This window comes from Phycodurus eques, chromosome 15 (genome assembly GCF_024500275.1).
Source record: "Phycodurus eques isolate BA_2022a chromosome 15, UOR_Pequ_1.1, whole genome shotgun sequence".
Taxonomy (NCBI): domain Eukaryota; kingdom Metazoa; phylum Chordata; class Actinopteri; order Syngnathiformes; family Syngnathidae; genus Phycodurus; species Phycodurus eques.
In genome coordinates, this window is record NC_084539.1 from 16,583,429 (window position 1) to 16,607,237 (window position 23,809).

Sequence of the window (23,809 nt, forward strand, 5' to 3'; positions counted from 1 at the left end):
TTAAGCAGCTGGAGCAGCGTAACTGGCCCCGCCCACTCCCGCAGCCTCCACTCTCAAGAGTTCACTTGGGTGAGATGGGAGCGCGCTCAGCCGCTCCATCACGGCCCACCAAACGCGACCAATCTGCCAGAGAAATACAACAATACCACACACACACACACTCGGGGTAAGAAAATGGAGCGAGTAACCGAACGATCCACTCCCACCGGATCGCCGCCTCGTTTTGTACACGGCTCCGATGATGTGTTCGCCTGCCTTGCCTCCTTGTGATCCGTTCTCCGTTCGCTCTGCCGGTACAAAGGAACAACAGCACCTGAGATTGCAGCCCAGTGGTCGGGCAAGAGTGATCGGACTAGTCGGTGCCACTGAATCCGGACCTACCGACACACACCGTCTGCAAACCGAGAGGTTTCTGTTTTCCTTTTTTTTTTTTTTTCTTTTTTCTTTTTTTGGACATTTTCTTTCTGCGTTCGTTTCGAGCTGATACTGGACATAGACAAAGATTTGTATCAGTTCCTCTCAAAGTGACCTATGCTGGAATAATGTATGAGAAAAAAGATGAGCTGTCTTTTCTCCTCCAGCATGTCTCCTTCTCCTTCATCCGGTCCTCCTCATGAACAGCCACTGTGTTGTCCGCAAAAGGATGTGTTGCCCACGACAAGTGTCATCAATTTGCGTTGGTGAGCAGGTCATCTAAAGGCCTGTTGAAAACACTTGAACTCCAGGTGAGCTGCTGTTGTTCGGAAAAATTGTGTTGGATTGGACAAATAAACCACGATATGGTAGAGCCGGTGGGATTCATCGAGGCGTGGAAGGCTCAATTCCCAGAATCGGAGCCCCCCAAGATGGAGCTGAGGTCTGTGGGAGGTATCGAACACGAGCTGGAGAGATGCAAAGCGTCCATCAGGAGACTGGAGCAGGAAGTGAACAAGGAACGCTTTCGCATGATCTACCTGCAGACCCTCCTGGCCAAGGAGAGGAAGAGCTACGACAAGCAGCGCTGGGGCTTTAGGAAAACGCCTCTCAATGAGGGGGTGGACCCCGCTGCCTCTCAGGGGGCAGAGTCTCAGCAGCCACACATGCAAGAGACCGGTGGGGTGGGTTGTGGCGGTGGGTACGGCCCCGCTCCTATTGTGGACAGAAGCCGCTACCAGTCTCATGGAGACGGAACAGGCAGATCCAAACCGAGACCCCCACCGGCGAAGAAGTCCGCCTCCCACGGAGACGGGCTGGAGTCGGCCTTCGAGGCCCCCCAACAGGCTGAGTCGACATCCTGCGACAATCTGGACGGCCTCTCGCCCTCCAAGCAGCGAGGGGGCGTCGCCGCGTCGCCCCGAAGGCCGGTGCTTCCACCCCCGGACAAGGAGCTGCCCTGTGACCCTAAAGACAAGCTCGGGATGGGCCTCGGCGTGGCCGCCCTAAGGTCCAACTTCGAGAGGATCAAGCGTGCCAACTCTCACACAGTTGGCGACAAAGGTCAAGAAAAGCAGCCGCCACTGCCGCCGCCACCTTTCTACACAAACATGGAGTTCCACCACGACAGGGGGCTGGTTCGGGTCAACGACCGCGAAGTCTCGGACAAAATCAGCTCCCTGGGGAGCCAGGCCATGCAGATGGAGCGGAAAAGATCCCTGCACTCGCTTCCTGGTAACCTGGCAACCGTGGCAGGGGAGCTGCGCGCCAGACCGGTGTATAGGGGTCGGTCCACCGAAAGCACCTGTGGCTATGATGCCGAATACGAAGACGGGGAGACCAATCAAAGACATCAACGATCCAACGGTGGTAAGCCCCCACCTCCGCCTTGGCAACCTTCTGATTTCCAGGCCTACTCCAGTGTCTATGTCGGTGGAGTGATGATGGGTGAAGGTGGGGGCGGTGACGGGCGGGGCGGTGTCCAAATGAGAGACCACGGCGGAGGCGACGACCACCTCCTGACGTGGCCCCGTCGCTCTTACTCCCCGGGGAGCTTCGAGGACGTCGGCGGGGGTGGCGGCTACACGCCGGACTGCAGCTCCAACGAGAACCTGACGTCCAGCGAGGAGGACTTTTCGTCGGGCCAGTCCAGCCACGTCTCGCCCAGCCCCACCACGGCCTTCCGGCGCCCCTTCCGGGAGAAGAGCCGCTCGCCGTCGCAGAACTCCCAGAACTCCCAGCACTCTTTCGACAGCAGCAGCCCCCCGACGCCGCAGTCGCAGAAGCGCCACCATCGGCAGCAGGGGGGTCACGTGGTCATGTCGGAGGCGACCATTGTCAGTGTTCGCAAGACGGGTCAAATCTGGCCACCTGCCGTACATCACGGAAGAACATCGCATGACAACAGTTTCCATGGAGACCACCTCGGTGAGTGACCTATGTGTTAAACACGTATCTTGTGAGTGTGCAGCGTATGTGTGTGCAGACAAGGCGGGTAGCCTCTTCTTCAGATGTTAGCCTTGCGTGGGAGAAAGAGCTCCTGCTGCTTATTCCTGGAATGTCACTCGGGTGGGAGAACAATGCAGTCAGTCTGTGTTGAAGCAGCCTTTTCTCACATGAGATCAGAGTCTGGAAATTCAATCACAGTTGTCTGTCTGACTAAATGAAGTTGTTCTCCAGCTTTTGGTTCAAATTCACTATAACATTGCTGATATATCTTCGAGAAACACGTGTGTTGGCTTCAACTTCAGACATTATTTTTTATTTTTTCCCAGCGATCGAGTGTTAATGTAAATGGGGTGCACGCATAGAAATAATCAGACCTAAATTGAGCATCCCCCTCTATCTGATCAAAGCCTGCAAAGGCCTGATTATCGGTTGACACCTAAAAGATTATCCTCAGCAATTATCTTATAAATGTGGTATGTGTTAAGAGTGAGTTTTCCTCCCCGATCTGCTCAGAAAACTGTTGAGGCTGCCTGGATGCCCCGTGGCATCGTGCTGCCCCCACAGGTCAATCTAGGTACTACAACAGAATTCTGGTTTGGGGGAGGAGATTCGCACTTGTCGAGGAGATACGTGTGTGTTTGGTGTGCTGTGTTGGTTATCTGGAATGCAGCATCCACTATAAGAGCAGTAAAACAAACATACTGACATTTACTACATCATGCGTGGGGTCTCTGACATTTAAAAAAATTGGTTAAGTAGTTAAAAATCGTTGTGTGTACCCCGCTTAAGGCACTGTTTTACAGTATACGTTGAAGTCAGGCTTCTTGGCACCTGACGCATTTTAACAGATAAAAGACTGGCGCTAAATCGGAACAGCCGGCAACAGGGTGTCCGTGTCACATGACTTCTCCAGGGCCAGATTGAACTGGATTGTTTGTCAGGTTGTCTGATGAGGCGGCTGGAGATGACACCAAACAGCACTTTGTGCAAATATTCTGGTTGCATTATTTAGCTTCATTAGAAGGGGAAAATATTACAACAGCTCTCAGTATTTATTGCTGCTTGTCCACTGCACAGTACCAGCTCTTCTTGCCTCAGTTTGGGGCGGTTGGTTTTCCTCTGCAAAATAGTATTGTGCAAAACTGAGAAAGCCATGCCCCATTAAACGCATCAGTCAGAAGTCGACACTCCAACCAAAAGTAAGACTAGAGGAGAAAGCGGCTCTCCTGAATTTCCTTGTAGGCATGTGATTGTTATACATCATTGTAAAACTGACAGTTCAATGTGACTTACTGTTAAGTCAGTACCTCTCTGAGGGTGTCAATGAAAAACTGAGCAATATTTGCTTTCCTAGGTTCACATTACTGTATTTATTATAGCCCAACTCAAAAAGTCGCTCCCCCAGTGAAAAGCGTTCATCCATTTTCTATACTACTTGTCCTCAGTCGGTTCGCGGGTAGTATCGAGCATTTCTCAGCTGACTTTGGAACAAAAGGCGATGTACAACCTGGGCAGGTTGCCAGCCAATCGCGGCTAAATAGACAAACAACCATTCACACTCACGATGAATCTACTGTGCGTGTTTTTGGAATATGGGAGGAATGCGGCGTACCTTGGAAGCCGAGATTCAAACCTGGGACCTGTCGACTGTGAGGCAGATGTCCTTTCCACTATGCAATTATGCTGCCTGTGAAAAGCATGTAATGTGCCATACTGCCACCTCTAGGATTGGAGTGGAACAACAGCTTTGGATTTACAGCTGGACTGTGCTCTTTTTTTGGGTATGCAAAAAGTCTGTTTACAACTATGTTTGTCTTTTCATACATTGGCGTTAAAGTTGGGAGGAAATAATTTATCACTATATAGATTATTGTTTGGCCTTGCCCAGTCTCTGGACTGTTCTGGGTGTTCATTATCTTCTTAAGGACAAACCTTAAGTACAGAATTTCATTAGATTATGCTGTTGTACCCAATGCTGTGGCCAGCTTTGAGTTATTTAATAATGAGAGCCACCCTTCGTGCTAATTCCAGAGTGAATGCATATTTATCACATCATTATTCCAGGATGTGTTGCTGCCTGATATCAGATCGCGCTCATTGCCTAAATTTCCTGAGGACGATTCTCCTGTCTGTGCATCTACATTTTAATTATTTTATTTGAATTGAGGAGCTGACATTGGTGCCCTGGTCGCAATTAAATGTGAATGTTCCCCCCCCGCCCCCCCCTCTGTACGTGTTGTGCTATGTTTTGCTCCCCCAGGCAGGATGTGATGGGCAGAGTAGTACAAGAGCTCACATCCTGTATGGAACATTTGCAGTCAACGTGAAAGATGTGTTTAAGTCATTTTCACAGGAAAATCATTGTCGCAACCATTAAGATGTGCATAGTTAGCAAAAAAAAAAAAACTGCAAACGGAACTCTGTAAAAGCTGCTGCGTTGAGGATTATCGCCACGTCGTCTGCTGTCTTTGTTTTAGCATCTTTTCCACCACAATGAGCCCTGTGGGGAGAAAGATGGAGGATTGAGTGGGGAGTGGTGGGGGTATGTGTTTCAGACTGATGCATTTAGTGCATTTATAATCTAGATTGGTACATAAGAAGTTGGTTAGACACCCTGCAGAGATGGACCATGCTTTCTCCCAAGCATGTGTACATCTGAGGGCCAATGGGCATCATGTTGACAGTGAAGGTGATGATGATAAATGTTGCATCATTTCAGGCCCTGATGTTGCGTAGTCGGAAGGCAAGCAGGACACTTTGAGCGCGCGAGGCAGAGCTGTCGTCTCACGCTCGGCTGGTCAAGAGTAGCCCAGATGGGAAGATCTCGCCCGTTGCGTAATGGGAACACACACACACACACACACACACAGCAACACAAACAGGGCGAGAACAAGACGCGTTGTTGTTTCTCAAACACCTTGAAGCCGCTTGGCCTTCAACAGTAGCTGTGCTAGTATAAAGATGAGGTAGCCTCTCTCTTTACACGTGTGTGTGCCGAAGATGTGTAACTGCCAAATAATGAGGGTGAGGGCGTGTTTTCAAGGATGAAGCATGTATTTTGTGATAATGACAGCTAACAAGAGAGGGAAAAATGAAAGGAAAGATTATTCTCTTGTGTGCCATGCAGTGGGAATCCTTTGCAAGTTAAAGGTAAGGAGTAACAAAGTAGTGAGGAGGAGGCCATCTCTTGTCTTTTATAGGAAAGGGAATCATATTTGGTTTCTTATATGTATGCGACTTTCGACCTGTTCCATCAGGGGTTACCACAGCAATCACTCGCATGATTTGTTTGGCACAGTTTTAATGCCAGATACGGTGAAATTTATTTTTGGGAGTCACTGAATGCAAAGCAACAGACCCCAGAGTTAAAAATTATAATTAATTTATAAACATTTTAGTTTGACAAAAAAGATTTTTTTGACAAAAATTGGCTGAGATTTTTAGTCCACTAAATGATGTCAATATTTTGGGAACACCGTGTAAGATTTTTGAAAAAATTGTTGCACTTTTTCTCCTAACATTTCCTGGGGTTAATTCAGATGTATTTGAAGGAATGGTCTAGAATGGGTTAAATAGCAAACGGCTGTGCATTTGGCTACAGATGAGTTCAAAAACACAAAGCCAACAGGCGCATTTCATGTGTGCTGGGAAAGAAGATGAGATCAGATTTATGGTAAGGTTGAATGAAAGTGATTAAGCTTTAGGAGGATTAGTACTGTTAGCAGGCCTGTCCGCTGCTATTACGTTGAAGTGACGTGGACCTTTTAGCAATATTGCTTCATGCCAAGAAAGCGCAGTGACTCTCTGGCCTTTTGGAATGAATCATCCGGTAGCAGAACGGGTCAAGTCTCCGCTCCTACTCGCCTCATAGATGCTTTTGAAAGGCATCCTTACTGTAAGCCACCTGTGGTGTCGCGTTATCTCAAGGTGACCCGAATAAGCGTCGCTGTGTCAGCATTGTGTTTTTTTTTTTTTTTTTTTTGCGTTTGAATGGAAGCAGCTGGGATAGGTTCCATGTCACCCTAACCCCAATGAGCAAAAGCATTATAGAAAATGTATGACTGGATGTCATCTTGTTATTCTCTCCACAGCAAACTTGTTTGTCTCTGCTGCTGGTTTTCCCTTCCTGTGTTTGAATACCTTTGTCTTTAAAGTGAAGATAGTTCTTAAGAAAACAGAGCGGCTGCTGCGTGTACGTCCGTCTCAGGGGTGAAAGGGATTTTCTCCGCAAATCCTGTAACAAACTGCTGAGAGTATAGGCGACAGTGTGCAGCGGCAGTGCCAGAGTGTAAGCTGGCTGCCAGACTGGATCGCAGGAGGTCTCCAATGCACTTCTTCCTCTCGGAGATTTACTTTGTGTGTGTGTGTAAATGTTCGTGATTGTGTGTTAGCATGTACTTTCATGTAGGGGACAACATCAACACTCACTAGACACTGAGACCGATTGAGTCAACAGGACCTCTAGCAATAACTCCACTTGCATTAAAGCAGTGGCAAAATGACCCTCTTGTCGTACTAATGGAGGATGGGGCGAGGTGTGTGTGTTTGTGTCTTGAGTGAACTTGGCACTGAAAGTCTCCAGTTACCTCAGCCAGCCAGCCAGCATTCGGGTGCTGCAGCGTCCAGTCCCGAACCCAAAGAGTGGCAAAGCACGGGTGGGTGTGGTGTCTTTTGAAGATGGGGAGTTGTATATTAGAGGGGCAGAATGCGGATCTCCGTGCCAGCTGGACGCTCAGCTCAGCCTTTTACATTGGGCCACTGCAAACCCGCTCACACCAATTATGCAAAAACAAGACTCTCTCTGTTCACCTCCGTGCTGGGATCGTAAATCGAGATTTGGCCTGAATGAGTGTCTGCTGTATTGATACATGCAGTGTATATAAAAAAAAATATCAACCCCCTGCCCATTCAAATGCAAGGATTGACCAAGATGAATCATTTCAAAACCTTTTCCAACATTAATGTAACCTATAACCTGTGCAACTCAATTGAGAAAAAAAATTATATTTTCGAGATGGTTCATAAAAATAAACAACTGAGCTGTGGTTGCACAAATTTGCACACCCTCTTTTAACTGGTGTTCAGAATTAACCAATGAAATTCAAATTAAATGTGATACCTGTCACCTTCAAAGTGCCTCTGATTAACCAAAAATGAATTTCATATTTTCCATTAGGCTTTTTCTGACGTTTTCTTTGCTTAGTAGCAGATGCCTTGAGGTTTTGTGCTCACACTAAAGTTCAACTGTGGTTTAAACATTTTGCAAAAACACATTTGAAATCTCCCAAACACATTTGGGAAAATATGTAATGGTCTGATGAAACCAAAGTTTAACATTTTGGGCATAATTCCAAAAGTTATGTTTGGTGCAATCACAACATTGTTCATTACCAATAGAACACCACACCTACAGTGAAGCATGGTGGTGGCAGCATCGTGCTTTGGGGATGCTTTTCTACAGCTGGAACTGGGACCTTAGATAAGGAGGAGGAAATAATGAACAGTTCCAAATAGCAGTCAGTTTTAGCATAGAACCTTCAGGCTTCTCCTCGGAAAAAAATAACATGGCAGGAAAAACCTACTCGTACAACTAAAATTGATTTCAGGTCAATTAGAGGCAGTGGTGACAGGTGTGTGCTGACTCCCATTTATGTGTGCCCACTTTCAAACCACATTCTCTCAGCTGTTTATTTTTACTCGCCCTCTCGTAAAGTTAAAAAAAACAATTTCAATTGAGTTACACAGGTCAGATTAAAGGTGGTACATTTTAAATTAGTTGTTTTTTTACCCGTTTTATATCACATAACATTTGAAGTGGGGGTGTGTAGATTTTTTATGCCAATCTAACAATGTTAGATCGACTGCTAATGTGTGAAAATTGACAAACGTATATGATGGTGACAGTTTGAGCTGGAACGGATTATTTTCAATTCCATTATTTCCTATGGGAATTGTTTTTTTAATCCAAATAAGGTCAACTAGCAGCCCGGAACATATTGTGTTTGACCTTAGATGATCCATTTAACTGTTCCGGGCCTGGCTGGTTCCAGTTCATCTATGCTTTATAGTGATGAAGGCGTTTGGTAAAAACTATCCCAGTAACCTCATTGTGCATTTATTGCCGATAAGGGACAATGACAGCGGAGGAGTGAAAGGAAATGATCATCACAGGAAGCTACCGACATGCCAAGTCTTACAGATAATAACTGCTGATTAAATGGACTGTTTATTCTCATTTTAACATCTGCCTTTATATTGGGTGTGATAGATAACTCCTGTAATAAAATGCACTTGGAAAATCCCTTCTGGTAACTCACCCCAAGCCCCTTCCTTCTTCTCCCTCCTGACCCACCTCATATCAGCCGCTGCGTTTATACATGGACAGGCGACCGCAGGCCTTTTGCTGTGTTTTTCTGTTTTCTGCGTATCCATGGTAAGATGCACAGGGTTGTAAAACACAGCCAGCTCTCTAAAGGCATGGGGGATGGTGTAGTGTGTGTGTGTGTGTGTGTGTGTGTGTGTGTGTGTGTGTGTGTATAAAGACCTGCTTTATTTACTGCGCAGATCAGAAGCTGAGACTGCTTCTTCTGAAAATAAATAACCGATTGGGCTTCATTCCTCTTTATTATCTGGTGCTCCAGTCTCGACATTAAAGGGTCGCTCCGCCTGTTTTACATGAAAATTTACAGCATGTCGGCAGCTTGGGAAAACTGTTGTTGGTTCACATCCTCGGCGTCTCTGAAGTGTTGTCAAGAGCAGTGGAGCCCCCAAAACAATTTGTTTTCAAAGGAATTTCAAGTTTATTCATTTGTTACGGGCTTGCCAGCATAAAATATTTCTCAACTGTACTGGCTGTGTTTTCAGTAACAATTTAACACTGCTAACTATCATAGAAGTGTAGAGAAGTTAATCACTTTGGACTGTATAATAAAACTACATTAAAGTAAAACTAATAGGCACTAATACGGAAACAAGCATTGGTATCGGTGTCGACACTGTACTTTATGTCTGTACTCGAACTCAGACTCCAATTTTTTTACCCCGATGCTACAACACCGATACCATTTTACCAGCCTGACATATAACTTTCAGGCAGGTAGACTAGGAGCCATGACAGGCATGTGGAGATACTTTTAAGGTAAACATGGACTGCCGACTGCAAATTATACTTTGCACAACTTCGCACGGGCGGCGACGGCGATGGGCGCACCGTAAGCACAAAGTTTCTCGAGCTCCGCACTGCTCGACTCCAGCCAAGCCAGCCGTTCTCCCGTCACGAAGCTGCTGCTGCGGCGCGGCACGCCGAGTATGATAAGATATCACTTCAGCCATGTTCAGACTGAGAAACCAAATAACCGAAATGCCTTGTGCTACAGGCTACATTTGAGTGAAATGTGAGGCAACATTATTCGAAAAAACAGTTGGCAGCAGCAGTTGGATGTTAAAATATCAGCCATGATAAGCTGTTGTTATATTTGATTGAAACGTATTCCATGTTCACGAAAATTTGTTTTTGAACAATATTTGGATGAAAATAAAGCATTTTTATCACAGTGGACCATACGCAAGGCAACACATGAAGCATTTCAGGTGGAATGGTAAAATAACTTTCTTCTTGTGATAAAGTGGGAATTGTTATAATGGGTATATTAGGTAGTTCGGTGTTGGTACTTTTCGGGTCGAAATTTCATCAACGGTTTTATTTTTTGAAATGCAAAGTAATAGATTCCCCACCCAACACTGCGGTGTGCTGCTATGTTCATTGTCAAATCCACTAATTGGATAGAAGTATGGACTATCCAAGACTATGAAACAATTGTATGTACAGTATAATGGCAAATTAGAAAACTAATTTGCTATCATCATAAACAGTCAATGGATTTGTCGGCTTAAATTTGTTCAGCAAGTACGTAATTTAACGATTAAAGTATTTCCAACGTAATCCGCCGGTGGACGCGAGCGTTCGCTGCTGTGACACACACGTCACCCACATGTTGTCTTCTGGATTGGGTGTGGGGGCGGGGCGGTCAATCCAAAAGCAGTCTAGTCATGCGAACATGTAAACTTTAATCCGCCCTCTTTTGTCTGGGAATTACAAACTAATTCCGATTAACATTAGCCTTTCGCCTCTCTCATGTAACACACCACACTAATGCGCCATGTCCTATATATTTCACATGGGATTAGCACCAAACGGCTACCCTGAGCGGGCGTTAGGGTAGTTCAACAACTTTTTGTTTGCTTATGTGAGGTTCAAAAAATAGAAACATGACGGACGACGAATAAAAGGAGGATTCAGATGTCCATATTTCCTCACTGTGCTCTGTTCAAAGTTGGTTCTCGTTCTTCTTAGCTTCAACAACATTAAACATTATAAATTAAATATAAATCGCCCTTAATTTCACGTAAACAAAGCATTATTGTGGAATCAATGTAATTTTATTTAACATTTAACAACATACAGTGGATTATGACAAATACAGAGGATTGAAGGCTGTTTTTGTTGTTTATGTACCATGTAGCATTTATCTTCTTTGTTGGAGTTACTATTTATTTCCATCCCACGTGGAAATGTAAGCAAGAAAAAGGCTTGGTGAAAGCACGGCTTTTGAAAGTCATCCTTGTGTTTTCATTTCCACTTTACGGAGTGGGGGGTGGGAAAACCAGGGAGTGATCAAAGTCATGACCCCCGCCCCCTATAGGAGCGCTACAGGGCTCCCACTGTAATGGTCCGGAGGGGGTTTAACTGCAGAATGTCTATAAAGCAACATGATCAATGGCAAATGTCAGCAGCAGCAGGCCACTTTGTTACAGAACAGCATGGACTGATGTGTTTTCACCCCCTCCACCACCCACCCAAGCACACACACCTCCGATTTACTCGGTTTGTCACGTGACGCAAAACGCTTTGCTGTTCTAACCAAAACACAGACACAAACTCAGAGCTGAGGGAACACAACATCACAAACATGCCTTTTTTAAGGTCTTTAAATGCACCATGAAAGGTTGAAATTGACTTTCCCCCCCCTAGGATTTAGAGCTACTGTATAAAACAACTTTGAGAAACAAATTGTGAGCCAGACTGTCTCTCTGGTCCAAAATCAGTGCTCTTTGACTTTCCAAATGTTGAATAATGATTAAAATAAATAAATAAATAAAATACTCCCACAGATGCACTTCAAATCCTTATCAAAAGTATTCCCAGAAGAGTGGAAAAGCCGACTAACTCAATATTTTTACATTCTGTTGGTAATAATAACAACCAGGTGTCCCAATACTATTGTCATTTTAGTGTACACACTGACGTCACTGTGGCCCCGGTGCTCTCCAATTCCGCCTCATTGTGCTGTGTTTGCCACAGGCTGCTTGATGGGTTTGCTGAATAAATAGCAGTTGTTAATCGCTGCCGGTGCTTTTTGTATATTTGTGTGTGTATGTGTGCGTGCGACTGTGTGTGCGTGTGAGAGAGGTGGTGGTAGTGAGACTGCAGGATAGAGTAGCCATGCTGTAAAAATAAAAAACACATTATCTGGCTAATGAGCGAAGTGGCTGGCTGTTGGCAGCCGACTGTGTTCCTTTGGCGAGTGCAGTGAGTGGAGCAGAGTTGGAGGAAAAAGGCTACAAAAACAACACTGAAAAAAAATAAAATGATTGAACTACATTCGTTCCAGGCTGGGCACAAACATTGATTCCTGAAGGATGTCGTAACTAGATATTACATAGTTTCGCTCACTCAACCAATCATGAATCTCACTCAGACACCTTCACGGGCTCACAGACAGTTGGAACTCTTAGAACCCTAGCAACGATACAAGTAATACATTACTGCAAAGTATTCCCTCCTCCTGTGATTCTTCTATGAGTCCAATGACTCAGACTCTAGGCCATGAGAGGGTTTTTACGTGGTTTTTTTTGTCTAAGTATAATCTGACTTTCCAGTACGTCCTGTATGTCAAGACTTTTTGAAGGCAAAAGAAATGGAATATTGGTCAAACCAGTGGTCTGATCTCAACCCATTAGAGCATGCTTTTTACTAACTGAACAAAAGTGAAGGCAGCAAGAATCATGAACAAGCAGCAAGTGAAAGTGGCTGCACTGAAGACCTAACAAATCATTTCCAGGAAGGGAGGGAACTCAGAAGAACTCACTGTACTCAAGTATTAAAAATGATAGTTATATTTACAATTATGTTGAATCGCCAAATACTTTTGAGCCCCTTAAATTGATGTGTTGTACCTATAATAGCTATAATTCACGAATGGTAAATGGCAGATTTTTGTGAAAAAGACTTCTACTACTTCAAATCCATTGTGGTGGTGTATTGAGGGACAATCATAGAAACAAATTATTTAATTCAGTAGGAACTAGCGATAGAGTAAATTTAGTTGCCTACACAAACAATCGTCTTTAGCGTTTAACGGAAACACTAATGGTGTTGCCTTCAAAAATGAGGCCCCTTTTTGAAGGGTTTGTGTCTTTAAAATAAACGGCCTAAACGACAGCGTTTTTAATGCATTTTCAGTTAAAAATAGTGTCTCGTAAACAGTCCTGACCACGATCTGGTCTTGGCATAGGCTCTTGTTTAAATATTGTGAATGAAAGCAAGTCTGTTGAAGTTATTATTGTGGAAATTCAAAAGTTAGTTTCTTGGATAATTTACGGAGCAGACCAGAAGAGGAGGAAACCGTATAAGTGGACTCTGCAGAAGTAGACCCAGATAGATGGCTCACACATGATGCTGGGGTACTTGTACAGTAGAAATAAAAACATCATTTAAAGTTGAGATGTTCATTTGTTGAGCCTTTAGCTGTGCAGGGAGTGGATAAATGCAAGTTTCTGGGGAAGATCAGATTTCATGTTGTGATCTGCCTCCCCCCATCTCTTCCCTGAATGGCCTTCGGTAACAACCCTCCTTCTGCGACATCTCTTTTATGTCACTTAATACCCCGTCGTCAGTTCGCCTCCCGTTTTTATGTTTTCCTCTTTCGCTTGTCCACTGCCAGCAGCAAACTTTACAATGAAAGACGCTGATATTAAGCCCGATTTACCAACGACTACGGAGAGCGTTTACGTCAAGCGATGGCACTTTCATGCAAAAACTACTCTTTGGGAATGACATTTTAGACTGCACAGTTCTGGAACTGAGTATTCCATTCATTTTAGGCTTCTGCAAAGTTCTGCAGTTATGTACTTTGAGAAGGTTTAGAGGAAAGTGGATGGAAGTCACTTATCTGCAATCAGTCATTAATCAGAAGCATTTTAAAAGCCTTTTATCCCGAGCTGTATGGTCTCTTAGTCTATTGTTCTCTGCTTCTTGTCTGACAGGCAGTAGAATCTGAACCAGTGGCTTTCAGACTTATTTTTCTTCTTACCCACCCGGGAGCAAAATTTAGATAAAAAAAATAAAAATATATATACACACACACACACACACATATATATATATATGTATAAATCCCTTTAAACACTCATTGTTGAGGTGAAAATGGTCTTCTTTGACTTTCAAATGCAGGACAAAGACCGATCATGCATATCTGGGGAATGTAATGTATTTTTCCATAAAGGGTTCCATACAACATTTAATTAAAAAGTGATAAACAGGTTATGCATTTTGGACGACAATAAGTAGATCCCTTCTGCCCCTTTTCCACTGTACAGTACCAATTTGTCTCTTCTCACCTTTGTTTAGGCTGGTCGGCTTTCCACTTAAAAAAAAAAAAAAAAAAAACTTCCTTCAAAGGTTCCTGCAGTGGGAAAGCCCCTAAGACGTCATCAACTAGAATTATCGTGATTGGTCGGTCGAGTCCAAATCTATTCTATAGGCCAAATTTATACCATATACCGTGCAACCCTTTTTCAAGCCGTGCATCGTCAAACGAGCACCATCTATCCCCAAATGTAAATGATTTCCATTTTCCTGGTGCCAAGGTCTCCTCATATTTGTAGCCATCCATCCATCCATCCATTCTCTCCATAATTTTTCATTTTTGCACAAGTTGGCATTTTGTATGTAAACGGATGGCAGAACAGTCTAAATGCACTTGCCCCACCTCTGTTACGGAACACTGGAAAGCTATTTGGCTTTGTGTTATCTGGCGTTGTTCAGTGTAAACAAGCAAAGTGGTGGTGATGGCGTCACTATGGTATTTTGGAAAAGAGGCCTTTAATGTTAACCCAACACATTGATGCTACACTCAAGGTGCGTGATGTTTGCATTTGTATTGGTTGGCTTTGAGTCAAATAGTTTGCTCGTAGTGCATTGTGTTTTCCAAATAAACTCACTTTTAGACACCCTCCGATTATAATTTACGATGTGATTCTGCATGCGTTTCTTTATTGTGAGATTCCGAGCTTCCTGCCAAGTGTTCACATGGTGTCCACATGGGCAAAACTGTCTCATTTTGCAAAGCTTTTCTGTTTTTCTTCCCTTGCACTCAATTCTTTTGTGCTTTCCATCATTTCAGTTCATGTTTTCCTCCTCCTGTTCTCCGATATCTTTGTATGTCACTTGTCTCTCATTTGGCCCACTTTATGAGCCTATAAATGGCAGCGCTTGCTCAAGGCTAATTGCTTTTGATGGGACCCGGAGACGTTTTCTCTGTCACATCTGTGAAGTACAGTAGTAGCTTGTCAATTTGGCGAGGGTTTTCCGGGCCTGCCCACGAACAAAGAAGCCTAGGGGAGGTTTGAGATGTGAAACTTAAGACTGAATGCCTTTCTCTACCATTAATTATTGATGCAGCACCACTAGAAACTGGCTGTTGTAACACTGGGTGTCAAATTCCCATTTTGCACGGTGTACCCCTGGATCACACTGACATGGTAGCCGTAGTCCTCTACGTTCCTACATTCACACATTACACAATTACATAGAAAGTGAACCAGTCAAGTAATTAGATTTTCTTTGCAAATTTGTACGTGAAACTTGGTTTTAGTACATTTGCGTGAACATGCTTCAGCAAATATTTAATTTAGCCTTTCGCTTTAGGGTTAAGAGCAGCAGGGTAGCACTTATAGTAGTTTATCACAGTATAATTAGAGGTTACGATTGCTAAAGCGACAACACTGTGGAATAGTGGTCACTTTGTCGGCCTTAAAATAAGGAGATTCTGGTTCAAATCTGCCTTAAGAGTTTGCATTTTCCCGTGCTTGCATGGGTTTTCTCTGTGTACCCTAAATTTCCCATGGGTGTGAATGGTTGTTTGTCATATGTGCAAAATATCCTGCATATTTGACTTCCTATATCTTTCTTTGCGAGATGTTGCTCAGCAAATTGTTTCTGCTATATACTGTAGCTGGCCATGATGGGCTTATTTAGAAGAAGAAGAAAAAAAAAGACTTTTTTGTTTGTTAGTTTTTTGTCTGCAAGGAAGAAAAGAAGAGGAAGGTAAAAGATGAGCTGGCTGAGTGCATGTACATCCGGCATATTGTATTCCTCTTCCTTGCTTTATGAGACATGGCTCAAAAATTGGTTGCGATGTAAGAGTGCTAGAAAGAAGTAGAATATGAAAGCTGGCCCAGCTTGCTTGGTATCACATATCATCATTCACAACTTTTGACGTTGTGCAAAAGAACAGGAATGATTTGACCCCTAAATTGTTTTGAAAATTTGCAGAAAAAACAGCTGCAATGTGCTTCTTTTTGTCTGCACTAGCAAGCTGAAGTTGCCACAACATGATATGCTGAAGTGCCTCAATTACTATTCCATACACAGGACCTGACCGGTAGTTAAAAAAAAACAAAAACAGCATACTATTATCTTTTCGAGAGGGAAAGTAAAAATAAACAACTGAAATAATGTGGTTGTACAAGTGTGCACACCCTCACTACTGTGATGCGACTGTTCAGAATTAACCAATCGCATTCAAATGGGAAACAGCACACACCTGCCACTATTAAAAGTGCCCGTGAGTACCCCCTAATAAACTTGAGAAGTTCAAGTAGGATTTTACTGGAATTTGTTTTCCCCTTTCGAGCAGAAGGCTGAAAGTTTTGTGCAAACACTAACTGCTATTTCAAACTGTTCATAATTCCCCGACTTGACCAAGGGTCCAGTTCCATCTGAAGAAAACCAGCCTCAAAGCATGAAGGGAATTCTGAACAGTTCACAATAGTAGTCAGTGTCAGTCACACAAAACCTTCAGGCTTCTGCTTGAAAAAAAAAAAAAAAAATGTCAAGAAATGCCTAATGGAACATCTGAAATGTATTTAGGGTTAATCAGGGGCACTTTAAATGTTAGTTAAAATAATTTTAAGTGAGACTGGTTAATTCTGAACATAACCACATCCCAGTTAAAAGATTTTAAAAGATGGTGTGCACACTTTTGCAACCACATTGTCTCCGTTCTCGATTTTTACTTCTCCGAGTTGTACAGGTTCTAGGTTACATTAATGATGAAAAACGTTTTTAAATTATTTAGCTTGTTCTCAAAACAGGGGTGTTTCGACTTAATATTCACTGTATACCGTATTGTCCTGTTACATAACATGTTTACCATGCAAACAGACAATCCAGTAAGTCCTGTCAAGTCTCAACAACTCCTTATTTAGCATTGAACAGCAAGAAGAAAGAGCCCGTGGCATGTGGCTACCATGAGTCACACCCCAATACTTGGGAGTCCGGCTGGAATTTTCACGCTGCGGGGGACTGTTTTCTGCTTTAAATGTGACATTTGAATCCATCATGTACAAATAACACGTCACAGACGTTCACAGATGATTTAAAGCTGGTTTGCTCTGACGCCAAGCTGTTGTCGTTGTTTACAACCAAACCGTCGCCGTACAAGCCGTGCGTAGTGGCAACATACGATGGCGCAGTCTTTTAAATCATCGGTTCCGACCTTTTTTGACAACACGGAGCAGTTACGGTCGTTACTGTCAAACGTCTTGACGGACTGAAGAGAGACCTCATAGGAATCATACTGTCATACAAATATGCATAAAGTCAAGTAAAACCAACATTTCAACTTGAATCAGTGTACAATACATATAAAAATAAATACTTACTCACCGTTAGTCTGAACCCCGAGTTTTTTCCAGCGAGGTCGCCATAGCTTGGCTCAGTGTACATGATGAGAACAACTGAACATACTCGACATGGTATTTATCTAAGGCAGTCAGTACTAGGTTTTTAGGTTTTAGGTATGGTTGGGCAATAAATCAAGTTAATCAATAAATCATTTGTTTTAGAGCGCATCCATTTTTTTCCCTTTTTCCCCCTTATTGGCTTCTGTAGCCTGCTGACATGCGCTGACAATATGACTTCTCTCATTTGCTTTTTATTTTGATTGAATGGGGGGAAATTGATTAAAATCGGAAAATCAAATTTTTTGAAAGAAAAAAAATGAAGATTTTCTTTTAAGGACATATCGCCCAGCCGTGGTTTAAGGTTTTTCCAAATGTGTTTTTCTGCCAAAATAACGCGGCACAATTTATACAAGTAAACAAACATGATTTTCAGCCACTTCTGTTTATAAAGGCATTTGCTGCTCCTTGTTGTGTAAATATGCGATGTCTGAAAGTGCGCTTGCATTTACAACGTGCTTCTACCACCAGGTTGACCTCGGTGAGGCAATCTATAACTACGGTGTCCACTGTCTGCTCCAAAGACCAGAAGAAAATCGAATAATTTCATTACTGAAACACTGCAGCAACAAATATTCATAAGTGTATTGATCATTTAAACGGATTCATAGCGAGGTCGGCCATCCGAAGACCTCTATGAATTTATCAGCAGGAAGAAGACGGCGTGGGTGTTGCGGTAGGAAAGCTTTCACCTTCATGTGGCGCCCCCCCCCTTCCGGAAATGGTATTACAGCTGAGCTGCAGAAGAGAAATCACGGATCATAAAATCGCGAAGGGAATCTATTTTTACACCATGTGACTGGACATAAATTGGCAAATGCGTGTCACGTGCAAGAAATGAGCAACGCTAAATGAACGTCTAATTAAATCTGGCCTTGTGGTTGTGGCGTTGTGCTCATTATGACTTTTATATATCCAAGTCTGCATGAGCGTGCAGAGCGAGTACATTTAAAAAGAAAAAAGAAAATCTCATGAAAATCATTTTATTAACTCCAGCAGGACTGATGTTGTTGGTTAGCACGATTACGCAAATCTACTCAACCAATTTCTGTACAAATTTATAGACCATTTCATATTGTTTGGAAACATTAGTTGCCAGGATACTTGCCAATATACAGTACACCAAAGGTTTTCAAAATTAGTAATCAAAATTAGTCCCATGTAACCTGTGGAGGAGGATAAATTGAATGGATGCCATAAATCTCCATCATCGGGTTTGTGGAAGGCATTTTCTCACAGGTAAGTACAAAATCGTTGGTCGGGTTGTCTTTGAGTAATTTAGCAAAACACAATGGCTGGCCTGCTCGCTAACGTCAGCTCTATAGCGCTTTTCGCACGTCTCCTTATCAACAGCCAAATGTTGAGAAGTAAATACAGAAGACTCCAATGTTGTTGGTTACACGTTTAATGCAACGTGTTTTTTGCAGCTTCCCGAAGTGGGAAACCACCCGACCCAAACGGTTTACAGACCTGAGCCGAGCCCGGCCGGTAATGTGCAGTTTGAAAGCGACATTTGTCACAGCTTTGTTGTCATGATAGCTGACACGCATTTGTTGAGCGCCGTTAAGTCCAACATGCACACTGATGCCATTTTTATGGGTCCACTTTGTGGATGAAGAATGTCCTTGAGCCTTTTGTCGATGACATACCATGTGCAAACATGGGTCGGGTAATTGTCATTTATAGCGTCCCTTATAGTGTCCCATGGTTACACGCTATGCATTTGGGCACTTCAGCTGTGATATGTGGTTCAAAACGAGGCCTATGCACGCATGCTGCAAACGTTTCGACTTTTGGGACTTTGCAGACAGAATGTGCTGTCGAGCTCTGACAAGGTGTCAGATTAAAACTTCTATGGGATCTTTCTCCAAATACTCCAGAAGCCTTTTTCTGTCAGCCTCAATGCTGTAATCAGTGACTAAAGCTTCACCACCGCCTGTGAGGATGTCTCTGTGTCTTTTAAAGACTACAACTGTAAGATAATTTGCCTGAGAAACGGGTTTTGAAAATAAAACATCCTGAAGCCTGCAGTATATTCTTGAATTATTGTTGCTGACAGTGAAACAGACAGATTGTTTGCATTAATTGAAATGTAATTCATCTCTTTCGTATAGGACTGGGCGATATGGACTCCGTTTGAACTCTGATTTCTTTTTGTGTGTGTGTGTGCAACTTTTGAGGCATATTTTCTCAGAAGATTGTGGTCTTTTTTCCAAACAATCAAATGTTAACGTTCCCATATAATTCTTAGTTTTTCGAGGCTCGAAAATTTGCTGAATTTTTGCAAGATTTGCAGAAGTCTCATGCAATATGCTTGCATGATAGCTGTTTTAACTCCATTTTGTTTTTCTTTTAGCAATTTTGAAGGCCTATTTAAAGGTTGGTTTCCATCTTACAAACTTTACGCCGTTTAAATGTTGAAGTCTTGTGCAATATGTTTCCACGATGTTAGTTTTTGGTCAGTCTGCCATTGCACATTGACAGTTTCTGGTCAAGTTTGTCAAGTCTCACGAGATTTGCTGAAGTCTTGCAAGATTTGCAGAAGGCAAAATACTGGTTTCCCAATTGTACAACGTTTCTAGTGTTCATCTGTTGAAGTCTGTCAAGTCGAAAGAGATTTGCTGTAGTTTTTCGAGATTTGCGGAATTCTCATGCGATATGCTTTCCAATTGTACAAACTTTTAAAGCATTCAAATGTTGAGTTTTCACTCTAATTCAAAGTTTGTCAACTCTTGGTGGGATTTGTTAACGTCATTTGAGATATGTTTGAGGTCTCACCTGACACCCGTGCACGACTACGTGTTTTATGTGATTTTGACATACTTTTCATGAAGTTTTTCAGTCAAACCGCTAATTATATGACAGGAGCGGCATTCAGTCTCAGAGGTTCCACAGATTATGATACTTTTTGTCTTGTTAATGGAAGTATAAAGGTCTCTGCATCGCACAAACATGCTCGGATGAACATTTTACCCCCTTTAGCTGCGTCTTCATCTCTCGATTCACTCTCTCTGTCACTTGAAAATTCATGTCCCTGCTGAACATCTTCCGTAAGTGAATTAAAAAGCAAAGCAGTGTTTCAGTTTTGTCGGGCCACGTTCGTTGTGGGAGTTCTCTCCAGCTGAGGGAGTGCGTCTGATTCAGCCATGAATCTGCATGTTTCGGACATGACTCAACACAACCTTGGTGAAAATGCCTTTGACTGAAGCGAGACGCCACGCTGTAAGACTTGAGTGTTTGCGTGTGTGGACTCCCGCTCTTAAACGAGAGGTCAGATGCTACTAAGAATAACCCTACTGAAACATTCATCGATCTCCGTGACTTAACAGCCTGTGTATTTTAGAGCAGCCGGGGTTAAAGTGAATAAAAGAGTGATTGTGCGCAAGTTAAAGGATGTTATATTACTCAGGTGAATGGATTTGTATCGACGGCGGGACATTTTCTGTTGCCATTTACGTCGTGAGGACAGACCTCGTTGCCTCTACTTATTTTTAACTCACTTTGAGGGGAAATGGAGGGATTTGTAGCAATTAATACATTTGACCTTTATGCCAGTACAGAAAGATTACGTGGTAAATTCAACAAAGTACTCTGCAAGTTCAGTGTTTTGCTAGTTAGCTAACACATCAGCCTCCTTGATTAGCTTCATGGTGTCTCTCCATTTACCTAATAAATTAATTACACATTAACACAGACAACACATTTTGTCGTGAAATTCCTTTTGTTTGTTACATTTAATAACAAAGTAAATTCAACAAAATGAAAGGTTTTTGAGTTTAAAAAACAGTATAGCAATGAAACACGATACAATTTAACATATTTATTTTTAGGCTTTGCAGATATCATAAACTTCCCCCAAACATGAACACAATTCGAATCCACACTTGCGTAGGTCATTTCTTAGTTTGGCAAATGTATTTTATTGTTATTTGAGTTGCCTAAGCAGACATACGTCTGGTTACATGGTTGAGCTAAAAGTAGGTACTTTTCTATATTTTGACAACGCTCTTACAATGTCTCGTCTGTGTGAGGCTGATTCAGTAAAGTGACATTTGATCGAGGGCCGCTGTCGTGGATGATATCAGTGCAGGATATGTTTATACTATCCATCCATCCATCCATTTTCTGAGCCGCTTCTCCTCACTAAGGTCGCGGGCGCGCTGGAGCCTATCCCAGCTGTCATCGGGCAGGAGGCGGGGCACACCCTGAACTGGTTGCCAGCCAATCGCAGGGCACATAGGAACAAACAACCATTCCCGCTCACAGTCATGCCTACGGGCAATTTAGAGTCTCCAATTCATGCATGTTTTTGGGATGTGGGAGGAAACCGGAGTGCCCGGAGAAAACCCACGCAGGCACGGGGAGAACATGCAAACTCCACACAGGCGGGGCCGGGGATTGAACCCGGGTCCTCAGAACTGTGAGGCTGACGCTCTAACCAGTCGCCCACCGTGCCGCCATGTTTATACTATAAACGTCATAATAAACGCATGCTCGAATTTGAACAATTCCACGGCGGCGATCTTGTGATGACAAATAGGGAACGAGAACCAAACAGAACTTGACTTTAACACATCAGATAAGAACAAAGGGCCGCAAGAAGCCCGCAGCCACAAGTGCGCTCGCTTGCCACAAGAGGAAGTAACAATGTAGTATTTGGAAGCAAGTACATACCACAATAGCATACTGAAGATATGAGCCTCGAGTGATGGAGCAGAATCCACTTTGAGTCCCATGAATGGTGTAAGAATAGCCAAGTAGGCCGAATCTGAATTGTTGCCAAAACATAGACAAGTAATGTGACACCAAAATAATACGAGATGCAATAAAATGGAGTACGCTGCTTTATTATGAATAAAAGCTACATGCAACCATACCTTGTCCTTTTGCCCTATTATTATTATTATTATTATACAGTAGTGTGTTTTTACTTTGATAACAACAATTAACTATTATAGTGTGAATATGCAGTGTAGTGGAACTTTAAAAGGCGAACACAATCCTTTGCAGGATGCTGCTCGACCCACGATTTGTTTGGAGTTCACACAATATGCTCATGTTTCACAAGACAATTGCACCTCCCCCCCTTTTTTTTTTTTTGTCCCAAAAATGTTAAACAGTTTGGACAGTGAAATGATTTGGTTGCGTTGCACATCATCAGATTCATTTTCTGTTATCAATAGTTTTTAGAATTTTACACACTATTGCCTGGTCATGAGGCGTAGTGTTGGTATCGGTGCCGATAGTGTACGGCTGTACTCGTACTCTAAAAAAAACACTCCGATACTGCAGATCAATACCGCTGACTGCAAATTTTGCTCTGCAAACTGAAAACTTTGAGTGAAGAGACGTAAGCGATGGTTTCATTCAGTATCGCTTCATTTGTCCGGCTACAGTTTTAATTTATAACTTGTGAAATTCTCAAGAAGCAGTCTTTTGTTTCTTTTTACTCACTTTGTGTCTGTAACGCACAAAGGTAACGTGACGTCCATATTCCTACTTGTTAATATCCGCCAGATTCTTCGTTCTTCTTCATTTCTTATGTATTTTATGTACAGCGCTCCTTTTACATAGTACCCCCCACGTGTTCAGACCGAGACACCACATAACTGAAATGTGTTGTGCTACAGGCTACATTTAAACAAAATGTGTAGCAGGTTTGTTAGAAAAACATGCCGTTGGGTGTTAAAGTGTCACAAATGACAAGTTGTTATTCTAAAAGGTATTTTATCTGACTGAAACCTTTGCCATGTTCAATGAAAGTTTGTTTTGTGTTTTGAAACAATATTTGATCAAAATAAATCCCATTTTTTAATAGGAAATGCAAGCCGTAGTGGCATTATCAAGTATCGGTACTTCGGTGCTCTTACTTGGTCGGAAAAAAGTGGTATCATTGCATCTGTCAAAAATATAGTGCCTTGCTAAATTGTTGCCCAAACAAAGGATGTGAGATTGAATAGGTTATAAAGAAGAAAGACAGAGAGATGACGATGATCTGAAGCTCATGGCGCTTTCCCACGATCTTCTCTGTCTCTTCCAACATCCCCCTCGACTCATCACACACTCAGCCACACACACACACACACACACACACACACACACACACACACACACACACACACACACACACACACCTACAGTCAGTCCGGATTTTAGCCGTCCCAAGTTTTGGGTGTCAGTGGCCTACCATCGGTGAAAAGTGGGTCACTCGAGAGTCTCGGCGAGCCATTATTTGTTGTCACTCGAGTGTAGCGAAGCCCCACCGGCCTTTGTCTCACTTTTGAAAGGATAATGGTCTCCCTCTCTTTGCCATCTCCCAAACCCCGTCCCCACCTTCCTCTGGTCGCCCGTCCTAGACCACCGC

The 23,809-nt window shown here is 43.0% G+C and overlaps 1 protein-coding gene across 2 annotated transcripts in view; it reads left to right on the forward strand.

The window, feature by feature from the left end:
• The first annotated feature begins 63 nt into the window (after nucleotides 1-63).
• bcr (BCR activator of RhoGEF and GTPase) overlaps nucleotides 64-23,809 on the forward strand; it is a 94,524-nt gene continuing 70,778 nt past the window's right edge. Inside the window, exons 1-2 of one of the 2 annotated variants that reach the window (XM_061697586.1) lie at nucleotides 64-1,782; nucleotides 1,852-2,340. In XM_061697586.1, the coding sequence (XP_061553570.1) occupies nucleotides 780-1,782; nucleotides 1,852-2,340 (1,492 nt within the window). In that variant the 5' untranslated portion in view covers nucleotides 64-779. Of the gene's footprint in view, nucleotides 2,341-23,809 lie in introns of both variants that reach the window. The other variant, XM_061697585.1, reaches the window with a different exon arrangement.